A 20,051-nucleotide genomic window follows, 5' to 3' on the forward strand; every position below is an offset into this window, starting at 1 on the left:
GGGTTAAGGCTAGATGTTAGTGCTATGATCTGGTATTAGTGCTGTATGAGCTAACTAGCTGTCCTAAGCTTAGCTCTGTACAGAGTATTTCTGTTTTATAGGTTAAAGTCCTAAGTACTAGCTTTATTGGTAAATTTTACAAACTAAGCATTCGCTACTATACAGGGCACTGCTAACTGCCACAGTTAGTGGCTTTGCATAAATGTATCTAATTTTTAGCAGACAGGAAAAAAACTGAAAACTAGCTCCTGTCCCCTCTGATCAGTAAACTACTAGATTTTGATCTCCCTGAAGTGCTTCCCAACTTAGACATGCCAGGTAAACACCTTCTGCCACAAGATGGATGACCCTGGAATTTCTTAATGTAAAAGCATATCAAAAGTAGCTCTCAATTGCAGATTAACACCAAACAACTAAGCCCCTAAAAAGCCCTCTGGCTGATGAAACAATATCACTTTAAGCCTCAGTGTGTGTTTCCCAACTCAGAAAGACCAGGCAACCTCTCTACTGCTATTAGAATTGCAGTCATAGTGTTCTTAATGTGAAAACACACTTTAGTTAGCCAAAACTGAAAATAAACCAGAAACAAATCTAAGAAATGGCTGCAAGTATTTTTAAGGTTATTCAAATGTAGACAAGCCAGCAATGTGAAACACACACACTTTAAGGAAATTTCAAAGTACTTTAACAGTCTAAGTGGAGAGCCTTCCCAGTTTTATCTGTCAGTAACCAGTAAGATGAGCAGAGCAGATAAGACTGGGAGGAGCTTCTAGGGCCAGGTATACAAAAGATTAGACTGGTAGGAGCCTCCAAGGCCAGGTATACAATGGGCCGGACAGCTCAAAAGTCTCCATGTTTAAAAGAGCAAGAGGAAAGGGTTGGCTGAGTAGAGAGCAAATTGAAAGCGAGATAGTAAAAACGTAATAAAATGAGAGCACACTCAAAAATCCCTTCAAATTAACAGCTTTACCTTCAGAAACAGAACACAACAGGAAGCACACAGAACTGATTTAAATGGTAAGATAACTGCAGTATATTAAATGTAGTCTAAATGTACTTCCCTGGACAATGTAGTCTAAATGCTTTGTTTTCAGGCTTCCAGACTTCCAGAAGTTCTAAGACTAAGATGGCTGACTGATTGTGTATTGTAAAACACCAGGGGGCTGGGTTTAATTACCACAAGCTCTAGTTACAAGTCACACAAGTGGCCAAAGCTGGCTTTTTGTTTTAAGTTTTAAAAGTTACTACAACACAGAATTAAATGAGCAATGCTAATAAACTACTTAAGAGCTCAAAAGTAACAATGGATACTGTTTGAAAAGTGACTAAAACATGTATTTAGATTGCAATGCTGGTAATCCATTTAAGAGCTGAGAGAAATAGCAGTGGATACTGTAAAACACACATCAATTTAGAGTTGTAGCTTCAGATTCAGAAGAGAGAGTAAAAATGCAATAAAATGAGAGCCCACTCAGAAATTATTTAATTCCTGTTGAATAAATTTCACAGGCTTAGCATCTGCCACCAATTCTGGCACTCCAGTAAATCTTACATTATTGTTCCTGTTCTGGTTCTCCAAATCATCTAATCTAAGATCCAGCCATTCTATAGTATTATGTAGCACCACAATTTGCCTGGTATGTCCTGATATTTATTCTCTGAATGTTTTGACCATCTGTCATCCGGATTCAAGCTTATAAACCATCTCCATCAAGGCATTCTCTTGCCACCTACTATCTTCCTTAACTGCTACTATGTAATTTAGGACTTTTTGAAGCATCGCTGCAATCTTATTTTATGGATCAGGCTGATCAGTTCCTTCTGTGTTGGCCACTGTCACTATGTTGTCCATCTACTTATCACTCTGTGTATGCCAGTGAAAACTGTAAAATTCTTAATCACCTATAAAGGATAAATAGGAAAAGACCTTTTGTTACCCAAGTAAGAGGTTTAGAACATCCTAACCACTTTATACAGAGAAAGAAGAAACTAGGTATAACAGATAACATTATTCTCCAAAACGCATGGTGGAAAATTCAAAGCATGCTACTTCCATGCATTCCTGAACAGTGGCAGAGAGAGATGCCTGGATATGGGCTGAAAAAATATGAGTGATAAATCAGGGCATTCTGTGAAAATCTAGACAGTTGAGAGGTATGCTCTGTAATAAGTCTTTTCTCTGCATGATAATCACTCATAAATCATCTTTTGCAACCATTCAAACATTTCTGTTCTTTAAATGTTTTATAAATCAACCTCAAACACATATTCAGAAGACAAACGGACTAACCTCAAATACATATTTTGAAGAGAAATGGACCTCAATTCCTAGTCAATTTCAAATATATTTCTTCAAAAAAAAAATGTCTATTTTAAATTGATAATTCACCCACCCTCCATCTAATAAACACTCACACTCATCCAGCACTTCCTCTGAGAAAGGCCATGTAACTTCAACATTTTATACACAAATTCACATTTTTGAGTAAAAGCCATAAAACTTCATATGTTAGTACATTCATCCTGGCACATTCCTCTTTTCTGTTTCTTTAATCACTGTCCCTGCTTCTTCTCCTGATACTCTTTCTGCCACTAAGCATTTATACATTGACCCTTAATTCCCCTCTTTCCATGTAACCAGAGACATACTCCCCAATAGCCCTGCACCTTGCAACATGTCCATTTCCATCTTTGACCCATGTATCAGCTGACTCACTATCTGCTTCCAACTATTCAAACGTCATAACGCCTTTTCCCTCCTGCATAATATAAACATCTCACCTTTACTGACTGAAATTTCCGCACACTAAATTCAGCAGATAACCTTTACCTTCTTCACCACCACACCCTTAATTTTATTTTCACATCACTCCTGCAAACATTCCTTAAATGCTTCATATACGTCGTCTTTCCTGTTTCACTTTTTTACTCGCTTCCTGTAAGAATGCATACTAATGTTCCATTAAGAAATGTTATATGCGTTTGTCTTTTAAAGTTTCCACACTGAGTTTCTTTCATTAATAAATAGTGTTATGGTCTTTCTCACCAAATTATTTTAAATGAGTAACATCCTTTTCCCCTGCCTGACATCGTTCCACATAAAAACATTCTACAGTAATCAGTTTATGGTCTGAAATTCTAGAACTTTAGTTCCTTGTATATAAGGAGGACTAAAATGTCCTTTAAGAACTTTTTCTCTGTTGCTGCTATTCCATACTGCAAGTTGTATGCTGTATTCTATTAAGATCTTATGAACAACATCACAACTGAATACCTGTTGTTCAGCACATATCTTCCTAACCAGCCACCCTTCTCCCTTTAACCTGATCAGAACATTTGAGCATTTTACATCCTCACCTACCACCAAAACATTATATTTCTTACTTGTCTTTTCCAGAACTTTTCTTTTAAATTCCATATAGGGCAATCTTAAATCTTGCAATAGAAAATCAGGGTCATATCTGTATAATAATATGATACAAAAACATTTACAACTAACAAATTTAATATTAACATTTACGTGAGCCCTTTCATCTGTAGCACTTTGTTTTTAACATTAGTCGCAACAACTTTCTTCTGATTTATTTTTCCCTCTCTGTAAACACCTATGCCCACACTTCATTTCCCTCCTGATCTGCTTCCTTCCTCATCTTCGTCTTGAATTTGTGAATTTTCTTATGTATTGTCAATGAGTATAACTTGAAATATTTCCTAGTTCTTTTACAAAGCCACATCATTCTCCATTCCTATGTCTTTCAGTTACAGAAACCACTGCACCCTTTATGAAAATGTTTCATTTTCTTATACACATTTATATATCATGGATTCCAGGTTTGTTACTATGTTTTCCTGCCTTAATAAAACTCATTTTGCTTCTCAATAAATGCAATTTGTTTTACTTGTGCTACAGCATGGTTTAACCTCTCAGACTTTTCACAAGTTGCATCACCGCTTCTTCTTTCAGCTTTTCCTGGTTAGGGGTTGCCACAGCGGATCACCTGTCTGCTCATGATTGGCAATGGAGTTTTACGGTGTCGAGTTGCCAGCCCGGTGCCCAACCTTCCACAGCAGGCACAAACACACACACACACACACACACACACACACACACACACACACACACACACACACACACCTAGGACCAATTTGGAGTGTCCAATCCCCCTACAGCATGTCTTTGGGATGTGGGAGGAAACTGGAGCACCCAGAGGAAACCCATGCAACCACAGGGAGGACATGCAGACTCCTCACAGAAAGCACCACAGCTGAGGATTGAACCAGAGAACCTGTTGCTATGAGGCGACAACACTAACCACTGCACCACCGTGGCTGCCCCACCACCATGGCCACCCTCACTGCTAGTCACACAAAACAGCAAACTTTGTAATTTTCTTTTCATGACTTCTTTCTATGCACAATGACCATTTAGTTTCAGGGCACGTATTTTTTAATGACCAATCTTACCATATCTGAAACAGCTTTTTATCATTTTGTAATAAAAGATTTTCAATTTGTCCTTCCTGGCTGTAAAACTATTTGGAAGATGATACATTTCTCCTTTATCCACCTTCAGTTTAAAGTTTATTCTCTACATGCTGTTCTAATGTCTTTAAGTTTCCTTTAGCAGCAAATTGTTTCTGCTTCCTCCAGTGCTTCATATATATCTGGTAAACAGGTTGTTAGACCTGTCATAGAATATCTTCCTTTCTGAACAGAACAGTCACACTCTTAGTAAAATTGTCAGATCTGGATGAAACTATTTTCTGCCACTATATCACATGCCTACAAATTAAAAATGTATCATATAAACAGTCAGTGTTTTCCTTATGTGTCTTGATTCTACAAGATGGCCGTAATGGTGGATGATGGGAGAGAAGTCTAGGGAAAGACATGGAAAAGATGAACAAGTTGACACAAATGGTATAGCTGTGGTTTAGTGCAGACTAATGCAAGCTGTTGTAGTTGGGTCACAGAGGAGTAGAATTGTTGGCAACAGCAAAGGAACAGGATTTTGGACACTGATCACACATGGAATAGACGATCAGTAGTACAGTAAAATGGTCATTACAACATCAAACAGAACAATGGAGTGCATTTACTAAACTGTTTTAAAGAGCTGTAGACTTCAACAAATCAATCTGGAAAAGTCTACAACTCTAACATTCTAACAAATGAAAGCACTTATCTTTCCCTTCAGTGGCTAAATAAAATTTTCTGTTAGTTCATTGAATCTGTGATTTTATTTTTATTAGTACACTATAACAATAGTAATGAATATATCAAAAGCAACCAACTGAAGTGTAATCGCCACGGAATCAACAATGAGTGTATGACCACCTCTGAGTTCGTAAAAAAATATGTTTATTCCACAATGGTAAAAAACCAAGACCTGTTTACATTACAGTAATGTGTATACAGGTCGTGGTTTTTTACCGTTGTGGAATAAACATATTTTTTTACGAACTCAGAGGTGGTCGTACACTCATTGGTGATTCCGTGGCAATTACACTTCAGTTGATAACAATAGTAATGAAATCATTCATTTGCTCACACATTTTGAATTTTTTTCTCTGTTGCTTTCTGGCAGTACACTTGATTGACGTTTCACTGATAAAACGGATCCTAGCACCATGCCAAGCCAAGATGCAAGAGGATGGCTCAGTCTCAGTGAAGGATCTTTCTGTGGCACTGCAAAGACTGTTCCATTGTGCCAGCAAGGAAAAGTTGAGCCCTGTCGAACCCAAAGCTGTCCAACTCACCCTGAACCTACTGACTGCCACATATGACAGGTAGGGCTCTACAATATAGCTCAAGAGAAGCAGTCAACACAATTTCACTTGAACAGTAGCTGCTCATTTACATTACTAATGTAAAACATGTTTTTGAAATTGTTTCTCAGTCATTGCTAGTCTGTGATGGGGTATTTTGGGATTATTTAGCAATTTGGTTGTAGTCATTCTGAATGATCATGAAGTTAAATTTTACTGTGTGTAGCCGACTGTTGTGGACACATTCAAGGGAACACAGAAACAAACATACCTACACACACACACACACACACACACACACACACACACACACACACACACACACACACACACACAAACAGGTATACAAACAAGATCTTCTAACAAGCTTCATCATGTAGGCTTGGGTGTGATTCTCTCAGTCACCATTTACTTGGCACATGTCTGAGCAGATCATTTTATCTGACAGCGCCTATGGCCATTGACTGAAAATGGGCCTTAACTCAGTTCATAAAACTCATGTAAAGTGCCATCCCCTACAGTTCCAGATATATATTTCCTACTTCCGCCCACAAATTTTGTGTATCCATTTTCTTTTTTATTATTTTTTATTTTCTGATACTTTGCGGTCTCAGACTACTTCTTGATGGAGGGGAAGAGTGATAAGCTGTATTACATATTTAATGTGTGTGGACCTCAACACAAAGAAATATATTATTAATGTAAGTGCTATTTCTTCTGTGTTTTTTGTATGTGCTGTAGGCATATTTTGTGTAGTTTTCTTATTGCTTGCATTTTATGTAATTTTTCACATGAATTGGAAGCTGTGTTATTCCATACTCAGGTTTGGGTATAATGTAACTAACAACCAAATGATTGTATCATTTCAGATTTCCTATACTTTATATATATATATATATATATATATATATATATATATATATATATATATATGGGTCTACTTCATTTGGCCTAACTTCCAACTGACTGACACCCATTTGCCTGACCACATTTGACTGAAATTTCATTTGACCGACACTTCATTTGCCCGACACTTCATTTGACTGACAAGTATTATTGGCAAGTAATTGGAATATGTCCCCTTCCCCACTGTAGTGTGACCCTGGAGTTAGAATATATAGTTAGAGGGGTGGGGGGCACAGCCCCCCACAATGGGGGGTGTGGGGGTGAAGCCCCCCACTTACTTTTGTTTTACTAAGCAATATGAAAGCAAAACCAAACAATATAATATGAAATTAAGTGGGGGGCTTCACCCCCCACACCCCCCATTGTTAAGACAGTTAAGACTCATACATAGCAAAATCAGAAAACTATAATTCAAAGTGGTGAGGAATGATGATACAGGGGAGAAGCTCAAGAAACAAGGAAGACTGAAATTTTGGATCCAGACCCTTAAGGAGAATGACAATAATCATACATAATATTATATTCATAAAGTAGCAGGAAGCATTTTAAGAACTAAGCCAGAATGGGAATGGAGAAAAGAGATTCTGCCGATAGGGTTGATACAGCAATAGGCAAGAGAGGGCTGCAATTTATTGGAGAAAACTGGCAAAGGATCCAAGGTATTGGGAGCAAATAACTAGAAAGGGACAGGTAATAGAATGGGAAGAGGAAGACGCCAAGAATTTATTTGGACTGCAGGTTTGGGATTAACTTCCCTATCAACGACTGATATCAGAGTATAGGCAAAGAGAAAGAAATAAGGGGGGGGCGCTCCTAAATGAAAGACCAGTACTGATAGAGTTTTTAATAGAATCTAGAACAGAAGCTTCGGTTAAAAAAAGGAATAATTAGTAGAGCATATAAAATATTGCACAACAACTATAAGACTCAATCAGAGGAGTTTAGAAATGATTGGGAAGAGAGACTGAATAAGCAATTTACAAAGGGATAATGGGGGATATATGTATATCTCCTAAATATGTAACAAAGTCTAGAAGATTTAGGATCTTTGCTTGGAAGTGTTTACACAGGTATTGTTATACCCCAAGTAGACTCCAAAGAACTTTTCATCAGATAGACAGCAAATGTTGGAGGTGTAATGAGGAAGAAAGTGGTAACTGGGAACATATTTTCGGGGAATGTAATGAGTTGGCATGCTTTAAAGATTCCCTGCAGACTGCTCTGTGAAAGACACTAGGTGAGTAAACTGGTGTAACTAAGGAAATGATCTTTTTCAGTTATGGTACAGAATCGGAATTGCATTGACATAGAAATGCCTTGCTGAGTCTAATTCTGGTGGCTGCCACAAAAGTAATTACTGGAAAATGGAAATCAAAGTCTAAACCAACTTTACCAGAAGTAGTGAATATTGTAACAGAGATAAAACAACTGGAATTGGGATCTTTTGAAAATGGAAAGAGCAAACTACATAGGAGAAAAAGGGAATTGTGCAAACATATGCAGAGGAGGAACAAGGTTTAAAAGAAGGCAGAATGTGAATGAGCTATATAATATTTAATTGACAATGACTGGATATATTATAAGTGATATATAATGTTTGCAACTAAACTGTCTCAACGTGGTCTGTGATGCATAATGTTTCTAACTAAAATTGTGTTAATGTGGTTTGTTTTTTATTTCTACTAATGTAAGATTGCCTATGCTATAAGTGATAATTAAATAAAGTTTTTTTTGTTTAATTAAAAAAAAGTTCTGACAATTCAAAAAAAATAATTCCCTTTAAATATTCCTAACTAAATCCAACTAAATGGCTGCAACAAAACCAATGAAAAGGGCCAATTAAACCATATAAGAATAAAGAAATTAATACATTAATAAGTTAATACTGCTTACTTATTCTACATTCATTTAGTAAGTAAGTTTATAAATTTCTAGGGAAACAAATTTACAATAAATATTTCATTAAAAGTTCATTATGCAGACCTTTTGGTTGAAGTATACCATACTTAAATAGAAACCATGCTTCATTATGCAACAATCCTTCGGAAATATTATCAATGAATTCAGGAGACAAAAAAAAATAATACATAATAAAACATACCCAGGAAGGCAAAGCCTACACGGAATTTATGTTTTTGAGCAATCATGCTTCCATGGATACAAGCGAGGTTTTGTATCCAGCAACAGTGTTGCTGGCCAGAAAGCCATGTTAGTAGCACAAAGGCATATAACACATACAGACAAGTTTACCTACAGGCAATCTTGTTCTGTGAGATTGAGCTGGCAGCCACAATGACTACCAGGGCTAAAACTAATGCAATGAATGCAGCAACAACACGTTATAGAAAAGTGTTTTTGAAATACTGAAATAAAGGTTTTGTGGTAATCATCAAAGGTACATAGAATGCAGTATAAATACACTAGTCTGGGGAAGTGTGCTTATTGAAAAGGGCCACAGACATGAATGGTACCAATCAGGGACACATAGCAACAGACTCAGGGACAACAGTAGACAGAAACAGCCACAATTATGGACAACACCAGAATAATACCACCATTAATCAGTGATGTTGACATAAAATATGTGATTGTAAGTTACTATACGTGCTCTGCAGGAACACACTTGTACAACTTAATGATTTGTCAGTAACCTATCGGTGGAGTATTCCTCAAAAATGACAACTTTTTGGTGGTATTAAGAGGGGCAGTGTTACATCTGTAGTTCAAATTAGGAGCAATCCTGGCTAGTTAAGAGGTTTGCATGACACATATGCCACAATCCACACTTTCAAGAATGTAACCCATGACATCAATTGTTGTCAATGATCTGTGTATTTACTGGGTGCATCACAGAAAGAAGTATCATGCATGCATCTTATAGAGCACCTTGAAGGGAAGTCTGCACTGTCAACTCCTAATGGGTATGCATCACAAAAAATATGTATGTCCAGAAAGATACTTGAGAACTCACTGTGGCAAAACTCATCCCTACGTATTCCAGGTATGCTTTACTAAAGTGTATCAGCCATGTGAGTGACTACACTTAAAAACAACACACTATTATCAGTAGATTCCCTACACACAGCTGTGTATTGTATTCATCTGCCACATGTAATAGCAATGGATATTATCTGCAGCATCTTCAACTGATGTGTGAATTATGAAGTGATCCATTATAATGAATGGTACAGCACTATGTGAGATTAATTGCAATGCATCAGTATGCCCATGTCCACAGAAACTACAGCACTGCAAAGTGTAGCTTCAATGAGCGAGGATGATGTCAATGTGATGTTCACATACTAAACAATACTTGGAGCACACTTTATATCAAACCCAAGACATGTGCTACATCATCACTGCCACCCTGACATTGCCATGGAAACCTTTATACTACCACGGATCCTGACATGCATACATAAGTGTTCAGGCAAGCTATCAAGCGGTAATACTGATGTGATGTACTAGTACGGCCATGATGCTGTACACACACTATAGCTGCACCCAGGATACAAATGTACATCATAGGTTTATAGGTACATGGGAGAGTACAAGCCTAAAGTCCCAAGATCCCATAAAAGCCTAGCCATGTGTAACATGTTTCACAATTTTAAATAGTTATTTGAATGACGTTAACATAGCATAGGCTCATACCTGTGTGATCTAATACCAGCTGCCTCTATCCATGAGGGACATGGATGCAACAAAAGGAGTACAATTATGCTTAGTCATCCATTGATCTAGGTTGCACTTAAAGATGGTCAGGCAAGGCCTTTGCTTTATGTGACTGGGAACTTGTTCCAGAAAAGGGGTAGTGGCTGAGAGATGTTTCTATCTCTGCAACATTATTTATTATGTTAGAGGTTCTGTTAACATCCTTGGAACAATTGACTCTTGTGCAGTTTGTGTTAACGATGTGTAACATTTCCATCAGGATCATATTGGAGACTGCCCTGTAAGCCAGACACAGCCCAACCAGTACTACTCAGTAGAATATATAATACGGTGATGGGGCTTTCAATCTCTTTGCATAGGACTGTTGTTTATACCATATATCTTCTTTGTGCAATAACTCTGGGATTACTCCAGCTTTTGCAGATGTGTGGTGAGGTACATATAGTACATGTAAAAGGGTACATTGTACTCAGTTATTGGTATGATAAGGTCCAAAAACAATGGAATTATAATTTCCTTGATGTGGATGGCCTATCCATACTTAAGAGTTATGTTACATACAAGGGATTTGTCACCACTGTGGACACATACTGATGGAAGTTCCAATTACTATCTACCCAAGTGCCCAGATCATGTACCACTAGGTCTACTCATAGAGGTGTGCTGTCTCTATTGGAATTAGTTTGTGTATTTGCTCTAAAAAAGGGCATAATTATGTTTTTTTTTGTTCATGTAGTGTGTCTTCATGGCTCTGGCAACAGTCACTTGTGTGTGTTAATACTTTCTGCAGTATATCAACAACATTCTTGGATTCAATGATTGCCCAGAATTTGCAGTCATCCACAAAGTTGGTCAGACAAAGGCTGTCTAGGTTTGTCATGACTTCTGTCAATGAAATACTGAACAGGAAAGGACCTAGCACAGAACCCTGAGGCATGGCCCGGGTCACTGGCCTCTTTTTAGAGATGAATTCACAGACTTTGACAGTACGTGTCTTGTCTGTGATCCATTTATCCACCCACTTGTAGATGTCGATGTTTATGCCCACTTGAGACAATTTCTCTGTAATACCTGAGTGTGGATTTGTGTTAAGTGCCTTGGCCAGGTCAAGGTAGGCAGGATGCAGTCTTTTTCTCTTCCATGCCCTTGGTGGTCTTCTTGAAGAAGTCACCAAGATTTAATAGACATGATGTAGTCTTAACAAATCAAACATGTGTTAGCTGCACAGTCAGGAGATTACATGTGTCCTTTTTGATAAGGTCCATGATGATTCTTTGGTTTGCCTCACAGATGAGGTGAGGCAGGCTTATGGGTTTATAATTCTCTGTATCAGGTGGTGGTCCCCCTTTGTCCAGATGGATGACTGTTGCCGTACACCCTTCTGCCAAAACATAGGCTGTCTGGAGGACTGTGTCTGCTAGGTCAGGTTTTAAATTCTTGGAAAGGCAACCTGGGATGTTGTCAGGGCACATTGATGCCATGTTTTTAGCTTTAGAGAGTGCACAGATGAGCTGCTCTCCTGAGAAAATAAGCTGAGTAATGTTCACTTATATACTGGCTGATGGCCATTGGGGACAGGTAAGTAATGTTTATTCAAAAATGTCAGCTAGCAGATTGTCTATTTTCTCCAACTGAGTATGGCTGTTGGCATCCACAAACACCTCTCCACTTTGTTGTGTATTCCCATTAACATTTCACAATTATTTTCAAAATGATTTGTGACAACACCTCCAAACACAACGTTGGGTATACATAACATGCCACATAGTGGTATTATTCACACAATCATACAACTCTACCTATGTCACATAATTATATCAATTGCACATCATATGCCTATATGTTGTCACTGGAAAGCTGTGTGTGTGTGTGTGTGTGTGTGTGTGTGTGTGTGTGTGTGTGTGTGTGTGTGTGTGTGTGTGTGTGTTGTGTGTGAACCATGATACCATATATGGACATATTACAAATGAGGTGGAAGTGGTTCATGCTGAACAGTTACTGACATAAATGCTGGTCACAAAATGCTGCTGGGGGCCATCTCAATAATCCTTGGGAATAGCACCACAATTTCATATACAATGAATTCACCAAGACTGCAATTGAATCACAACTTCTGATATGTTTGTGTATATAACAGCATTACAACATGTGGATGAAAAAATGTGTGTATCCATGTAATTGGTATGACGTTATGCTTATGTATGTCACAGAGATTTTAATGATGGTGGGTAAACACATGCACACCTGTACCATATTGCAAGTGTCATTGTGATGATTGAATAAGAACTGCATGACGCCTGTATGGTGAAAGTCTTTGGATATTAACAAGTGCAAGTTAATAAATTTGTTCTTCTATTGAGTGTCATGGTGGTGGTTTAATTCATTTTTAAATTGACTTTAACAGTGTCACAGCACACTTTATGCAGGATAATAGCATCAGTGTGTGCTGAGAGGATGATATTGAGAGGAGTGCCTGACATAGATGTGGAGTCAAATTTCTGTGTAAATTTGTCTCAAAAATATTACTTGAATGAACACATGCTCAAATTGACTGCTGTGAGATTACAACCTCTAACTGTCTAGGTACGGAAAGTAGAGAACACAGTATTTAACATTAGCCCCACAGCACACGTTTCAATTCATTTAAATTTCATTTCAATTCAATTCATTTCCATTTATTCATACATGTAGGTAAATTCTTTTTGCCATCACAAGATTAAGTGTTGGTCCAGACATAACATTCATCATTCACATAAATACAATACATACAATAAATACAATAATGAAGAAAAAAACATAACAATAAATACAACAACAAACATTTAAACATTTAACACCAATTCAAAAAAGAAAAGAAAAGAAAAATCGGTCTCCAACATATATTGCACATTCTTGAACATTCTACTATTTTTCCACTCAGACAGTATCACACTCAGTTTAAACTAAAAAGTGCAAAAGTGCCAAGGTGCCAAAATTAAGGCTGTATTAAGATTTTAAAACATCTTTTAAGATGCAATATTATTATTATTCATACATATAATTACTGCTGAAACAAAACTATTATATCTTTTTGTTTTACATCTTGGAAACATATATCTCTTTCCTAATAGAAGTAATTGAAATTCACAACATAATTTATGTAACATATCTTTTTTAATTTCTTATTCTTTCTGTTTTAAATATAAAGATGTAAGACACATTTGTTGTTTGTCAATCAATTTGCTAGACCACTTTACAATCTTATTCAACAAATTCCTATTTTTCGCAGAAAAATATCCATACCTAGCTACTAAAGAAATACTCAGTTATTCAATGAAAGCACAGTAAAACAAAACTATAATACTTTTGTCTATAGGTAACTGTGGCAGTTTTCACAAACAGAACAATCGTTGATGTCCTTTCTTACATACCATTATGCAATTTTCATCAAAATTAAACTTTGAATCAATAACAGTTCTTAAATACTTATAAGACTGCACACATTCTACCATCTGATTTTCAGAAATTGTTGCATCAAAGCCATGAACATGTTTCCTAAAATCTATTACCATATCTTTGGTCTTTGAAATATTTATCTGAAGACAAGAATCTTCTCACCACTCTACAAAATTGTTAATAACTGGACCATGATACACTTCTTCATTTTTGAGCTGACTAACTATGACAGTATCATCTGCATATTTTAAAATTGTTCTATTGTCATACACTTCTACATGTATTTGTGTACAAAATAAACAAAAGGGCAGATAGCACACACTTGTATGGTGCCGCAGTCGAAGAATAAACCTGATCTGATAAGGTTTTATTTACCCTTACTCTGTGTTCTATTAATTAAAAAATCCAATATCCAACCCATAAGGTTATGACCCAGGTTGAACTATTCTTGTAATCTATGTATTAAAATATGTGGTTGAATAGTTTAAAAGTGGGTGAAAAATCAACAAACAAAAGTCTAATGTGTGATCCTTCACTTTCTAAATGTTTAAGAAGCAAATTAAGTGAGGTAATTGTTGCATCTTTCACACATCTATGTGTCCTATATGCAAAGTGAATAGGATCCAGCATATGTTCAACTTTCTTTAAAATCTCTTTTACCAATTTTTCAAAAACTTTCATAACTATTGAAGTAAGGGTTAATGGTCTAAAATCATTTCAAATCTTCAGGCACTTAGTTGTAAACCACTCCACACTAAAACCAGAGTGTCCAAAATTTTAAACACTTAGATTTGGGAATCGAAACTATTGCAATATTAATTATTTCAATAATACAGGCACATGTTGCATCTGTAACAACATAATGGAATATGGAGCTTAACTCTGTACCACAACTTTTTAACACTCATCCACAGATGTTATCGGATCCACTACTCTTTCTTATTTTAACAGAAAGAAAGGCTTTTTCTGCATTATTTTTGATATAATTGAAATGCTTCTCATCTGCAAGCTTCTGCCTCAGCTTGTTTACCTCATTACTAAAATCATGACAACCAAAACAACTGAAAAATAAATTGAGGCTATTAGCAAAATAAGATCTGTATTCCATCCATTTAGAGTAACCTATTACTTTTTGAATTTTGAAGACCAACAAGGGCCTTCATACTAGACCACACTGAGCCAAGATTATTTGTAACCATTTTCTTTTCTAAATTGGATTATATGTTTGCTTTGCTCTCAAAATTTCCATTTTCAGCTCTCTAGAAGAGTTATGTAAATCTAACATGTCTCCTTCTTTGAAGGCTTCTTTCTTCTCTTTTAAACTAAACTTAACAGATTTATTCAGCCACTGCCTTTTATTTGGATCAATTTTCACATTCTTACTTGGCACAATCATTTCTCTACAAAAAGTAACATATGAACATATTACATCAGCAAGTTTATCTAAATTATCACCACAATACTGTTTAAACATATCCCAATTAGTACAGCCAAAACATTCCTGTAAACAGAATGTTGACTCATCATTCCACCAGTTCACATTCTTCTTCTTCTGTGTCTTTTCCCTCTTCAATAACATTTTATATAGAGGTAATAACTGCACACAGTTTTGGTCTGCTGAATCCAGTGGAGGTAATGGAGATGACTTATAAGCACACTTTATAGTCCCAAAACAGGGATCTAAAATCTTATTTCGCCTAGTTGGACACATCAAATATTGATGAAAATTCACAAGTGTCTTCTTGAGCAAAACATGATTAAAGTCTCCTAAAAATGAAATTTGGTGCTTCAGGTGAAATTGTTTGTAGCCTTTGTATTACTTAAAAAATAATATCAAGAGCAGAGGTTATATTTGCCTTTATTTCTGTTAAACTAATGTTAAGAAAACTTGAGGAAACTCACCTGGCAAATAAAATGGTCACAGAGACACTGATAAAAGTTCAATGTCTAATGTACAAATATATTCTCTTGCAGTCACAGAGCTACAGTACCTTTTATTTGTGTAAAAACATGCTCCACCTCCTTGAACTTTCCCTGTCATTTCAACCTTTCAATTCAAATGTAATGGTACACCAGAACCATCATCAGACAGGTCATTATCTTTATCTTGTTCCAAAAACCATGTTTCCATAAAGGCCATAACACAATAATCACCAAAATATTTCTGGTATTGGGCATTCCCTTGCAATTTGTCCATTTTATTTCTCAAAGATTGAACATTTCCTAAAATCATCATAGGCAGAGGAATTCAATTAAATTGTTGTTTCTTCAGCCACATTTTAACACTTCCTCTTATTCCTCATTGCCTTCTACTCACTGCTTTATTGGCACTTTTTAAAATATAAATTGGTAGTTATGGCGTAATGGTCTTTGCTCAAACTGCACTGGCACTTGCATAACTCAATTTTAGCAACATCTCCTTTGTAAATTGGACCCTACTTTCTTGATAATCAGCTCCATCAATTCCACAGGCTGATAGAAAATGAAACAACACTCAAAATAATAACACAACGTAAATCCATTTTAAAATGAATGAACACTACCAACGAAAAAGAAACACGAACACACTAAGATGCCAAACACTCTCTCTTACTGCTGTGTGCTGCATGTGCATGCACCCTCACTCTTCCAAATGTCCTTGGACATTTTTCACAAGTTTGACTACAATAATGTCAAAGTGCATTTTATAGAGGATGACATCATCAGTGTATGTTAACAGAAGATGTTTGGAGGACTATTTGATATAGCTGTGGAGTCACATTTCATTCTACAATTGTCACCAGACTAATTGTTGAATAAATTCATAGTTTCATAGATTCATAGATTAGTACTAGGCTAACTGTCCCTGCAAGCCATTTTAAGCCTAGCCAATTATCCCCTGTGAGATTCAAACCCTGTACCTTGTATTTGTAAGGCAAACACCTTAACCATTAGGCCATCCTCCCAACACACATAAACACCAGCTGACCATAGTGGGATTAGAACTGATACCTATAGTATTTACAGAACACAGTAATTAATGCACGTTCCACAGCACAAGTCTGACTTTCATAATGTCAGACAACACTTTATAGCAGATGACATTGTCAGTGTCTGGTAAGAAGAAGATAGTAGTAGGACTGTCTCACATAATGTTGTAAATAGTCTCCAGAATGGAAACACATACACAACAGTTGGCTACAGTGGGACTAGAACCTCTGCCTAGCTATCTAAAGAACACAGTACTTAAAGCAAGTGCTAAAGCACAAGTCTGACTTTCATAGTGTCAAGCTACACTTTACAGCAAATGACATCATAACTGTATATTTGGAAGAAATGTTGGAAGGCATGTATGAAATGGCTGTGTACTCATTTATGATTGTAAATTTTTTTTGTTTTCCATGAGACTTGATTGCTGACAATAGGATACAGACTCATGTTCTTCTGACTATGTACACACAAGTTGACTGTAATGAGATTATAATCCCTACCTAGCTAGTTACACAAGCTAGAGAACACAATACTAAATGAAAACACAGCAGCTGAAGTCTGGCTTTTATACTGTTGCAGAACACTTTATAGCTGATGACATCATCAGGGTATATTGGAGAGAGTCTGTATAAAATAGCTGCGTAGGCACACCCACACTTACAAGTTGACTGCAGTGAGATTAGAACCCCTACCTAACTAGTTACACAAGCTAGGGAACACAGTACTTAACCCAAGCTCCATGGCACAAGTCTGACTTTTACACTGTTACAGAACATTTTATAGCTGCTGACATCATCAGTGTGTGTTTAGGAGAAGATGCTGGGAGGCCTGTATGAAATGGCTATGTAGGCAGGTACAACTGTAAAAGATTTTGTTCTCCATGAGATTTGATTACTGGCATTAGGATACATTCTCATGCTCTTCTGAATACAGGTGCACAAACAAACAAACACACACACAAGTTGACTACAGTGAGATTAGTAGCCCTACCTAATCAGTTACACAAGCTTCAGAACATAGTAGTTAACGCAAGCGCCACAGCAAAAGTCTGAATTTTACACTGTTGCAGAACACTTTATAGCTGATGACATCATCAGGATATGTTTGGAGAAGATGTTGGGGGCCTGTATGACATGGATGTGTAGGCACGTATGAATGTAAAAATTTTTGTTCTTCATGAGACTTGATTGCTGACAGTAGGATACAGACTTATGCTCTTCTGACTATGCACACACACGTACTTACACATACAAACACACACAATGTGGCTGTTGTGGTATTTTAACCCCTATGTAACTATTTTTTCTATTTGTAAAACACAGTAGTTAATATTTGCACCATCACCAAAGTCTAAGTTTTCCTTGCCATAGTAGTCTTTATAAATGATGACATTGTCATTACATAATGCAAGTAACATATCTTTTTATGAGAGTTTTGTGCAAAGTGTGGACTTTTCATTTTCTATTTTGGTTCCAATGTGCAGATATACTTTAAAAGACAGCTTTTCAAACTATATAGAAGAAGCTGTCAGGAATGCATGCTGCAGAACTGAGACATACACACCTATTTCTCAATATTTTGTGTGCATTATACACTTACAGTCACACACACACACTCAAACACACACACACACACACACACACACACACACACACACACACACACACACACACACACACACACACACACATTTTGTGATCAAGTATGGATGCAAGTGTTGATATATGTGTGTTCATATTGTGATGAATTGATGTCCACATTAAGACATGTACAAGACAATGCCAATGTCTATTGTTTGTCTTTTTAATTTCTCCAAGTCTTTTGGGTTTCTAATACCAAAGAAATGTCCCAGAAGATGGAGTGGACAAAAATAACACCAAACAAAATCCACTTCACAAGTAGGACAAGGACCACCAGGAAAGCCAATTCAAACTTCTTTAGTGAATAAAACTGCTTTATTATCCCTTTGTCTCAAAAGAAATGTCTTCAGAACAAAACAAAGTGATAATACAGCAGTTTTATTCACTAAAGAAGTTTGAATTGGCTTTTCTGGTAGTCCTTGTCCTAATTGTGAAGTGGACTTTGTTTGTTTGGGTTTCTAATACCATGGACCCCATTCCAAACTCAAAGTATGATTAAAGATAAGGAAATAGTATTTTTTCAATCTTTGATGTTAGCCAGAAGTTCCCTTTGCAGCACTTGCAATGTGGGTTCCTATTACCTTATAAAAAAGCCGTAATATTGAACTGTTTTAAATTAAATTGGAAAAGTTGGAAGCTGAAAATTGTGAAAACGCTAATGAGCAAATTATATCCCTGGGAAAGAAACCGCTTGGCCTTCCTTGTGAGTTTTACCTTTTCCCCACTGTAGTGCAGTCTTGGAGTTGGTATACTTAGGGGGGGGTGAGGGCACAGTCCCCACTTTGTTATGTTTAGATTAGTGTGTAGTTGGTGGTAGGGCTAGCAATTTCTTTCCCAGGGGAAAGAATTCGCTCATTCGCATTTTCGGTATTTTTTAGTGTGCAGTTGGTGGTAGGGCTAGCGATTTCTTTCCCAGGGAAAGAATTCGCTCATTCGCATTTTCGGTATTTTCAGCTTTCGACTTTTCAGGTTCGATGAAAAGCCATTCGATGTTATAGCTTTTCAATAAGGTCATATATACCCTACAATGTGCCCAGTAATGACTTCTTCTGCAATTCATACAAAGTTACATGTATTGGTTACATCTAAATATGACTGTAAATTATTTTTTATAAGACCTATTACTCCTACTACTGTTAGAACTGTCTGGTTATCCTTCTTCCACATTGCCCTCATTTCTGCCTGTAAATCCTGGTATTTTATGAGTTTGTGTCTCTCTGTACTTAAGACACTGTAATCACTGGGTGTAGCAATTTCAGTGATCGATGCTACATTTGTCTTTTTTTTTCCTGGACTACTATATCTGTTTTTTTCTCATCTATTTTTTGAACTGTTTGTAATGGATAATTCCATGTGATATAAACTTCATCATTTTTTATAATGCTTTGTACCTCATGTTTCCCATGCTTCTCAGCTGTTTCAATATTATAATGTTTGCACAATTCCCAATGCAACAGTCTTGCCACATTATTATGCCATTCAGTATACAGTCCTTCTGCCATTAGTGTATCATAGTCAGAAATAAGATGTGCAACTATTTCCAGTTCTGTTTTACAAAACCTGAATTTATCTGTTTCTCCTACATGTTCAATGGACTTTGTGAACCAATGTGTATGTTGTCCACAATCCTGGGTCGCCAATATTAACCTTTCGTCTT

General features: G+C 36.6%; 1 protein-coding gene across 3 annotated transcripts in view; it reads left to right on the forward strand.

Moving 5' to 3' along the window:
• Window positions 1–20,051, forward strand: part of DYTN (dystrotelin) — a 410,223-nt gene that overhangs the window by 67,572 nt on the left and 322,600 nt on the right. For all 3 annotated transcript variants that reach the window (XM_044078253.1, XM_044078254.1, XM_044078255.1), the window contains exon 5: window positions 5,588–5,789. In XM_044078253.1, the coding sequence (XP_043934188.1) occupies window positions 5,588–5,789 (202 nt within the window). The remainder of the gene's footprint in view (window positions 1–5,587; window positions 5,790–20,051) is intronic.

This window comes from Protopterus annectens, chromosome 7.part0 (genome assembly GCF_019279795.1).
Source record: "Protopterus annectens isolate FY-2018-M chromosome 7.part0, PAN1.0, whole genome shotgun sequence".
Classification (NCBI taxonomy): Eukaryota; Metazoa; Chordata; order Ceratodontiformes; family Protopteridae; genus Protopterus; species Protopterus annectens.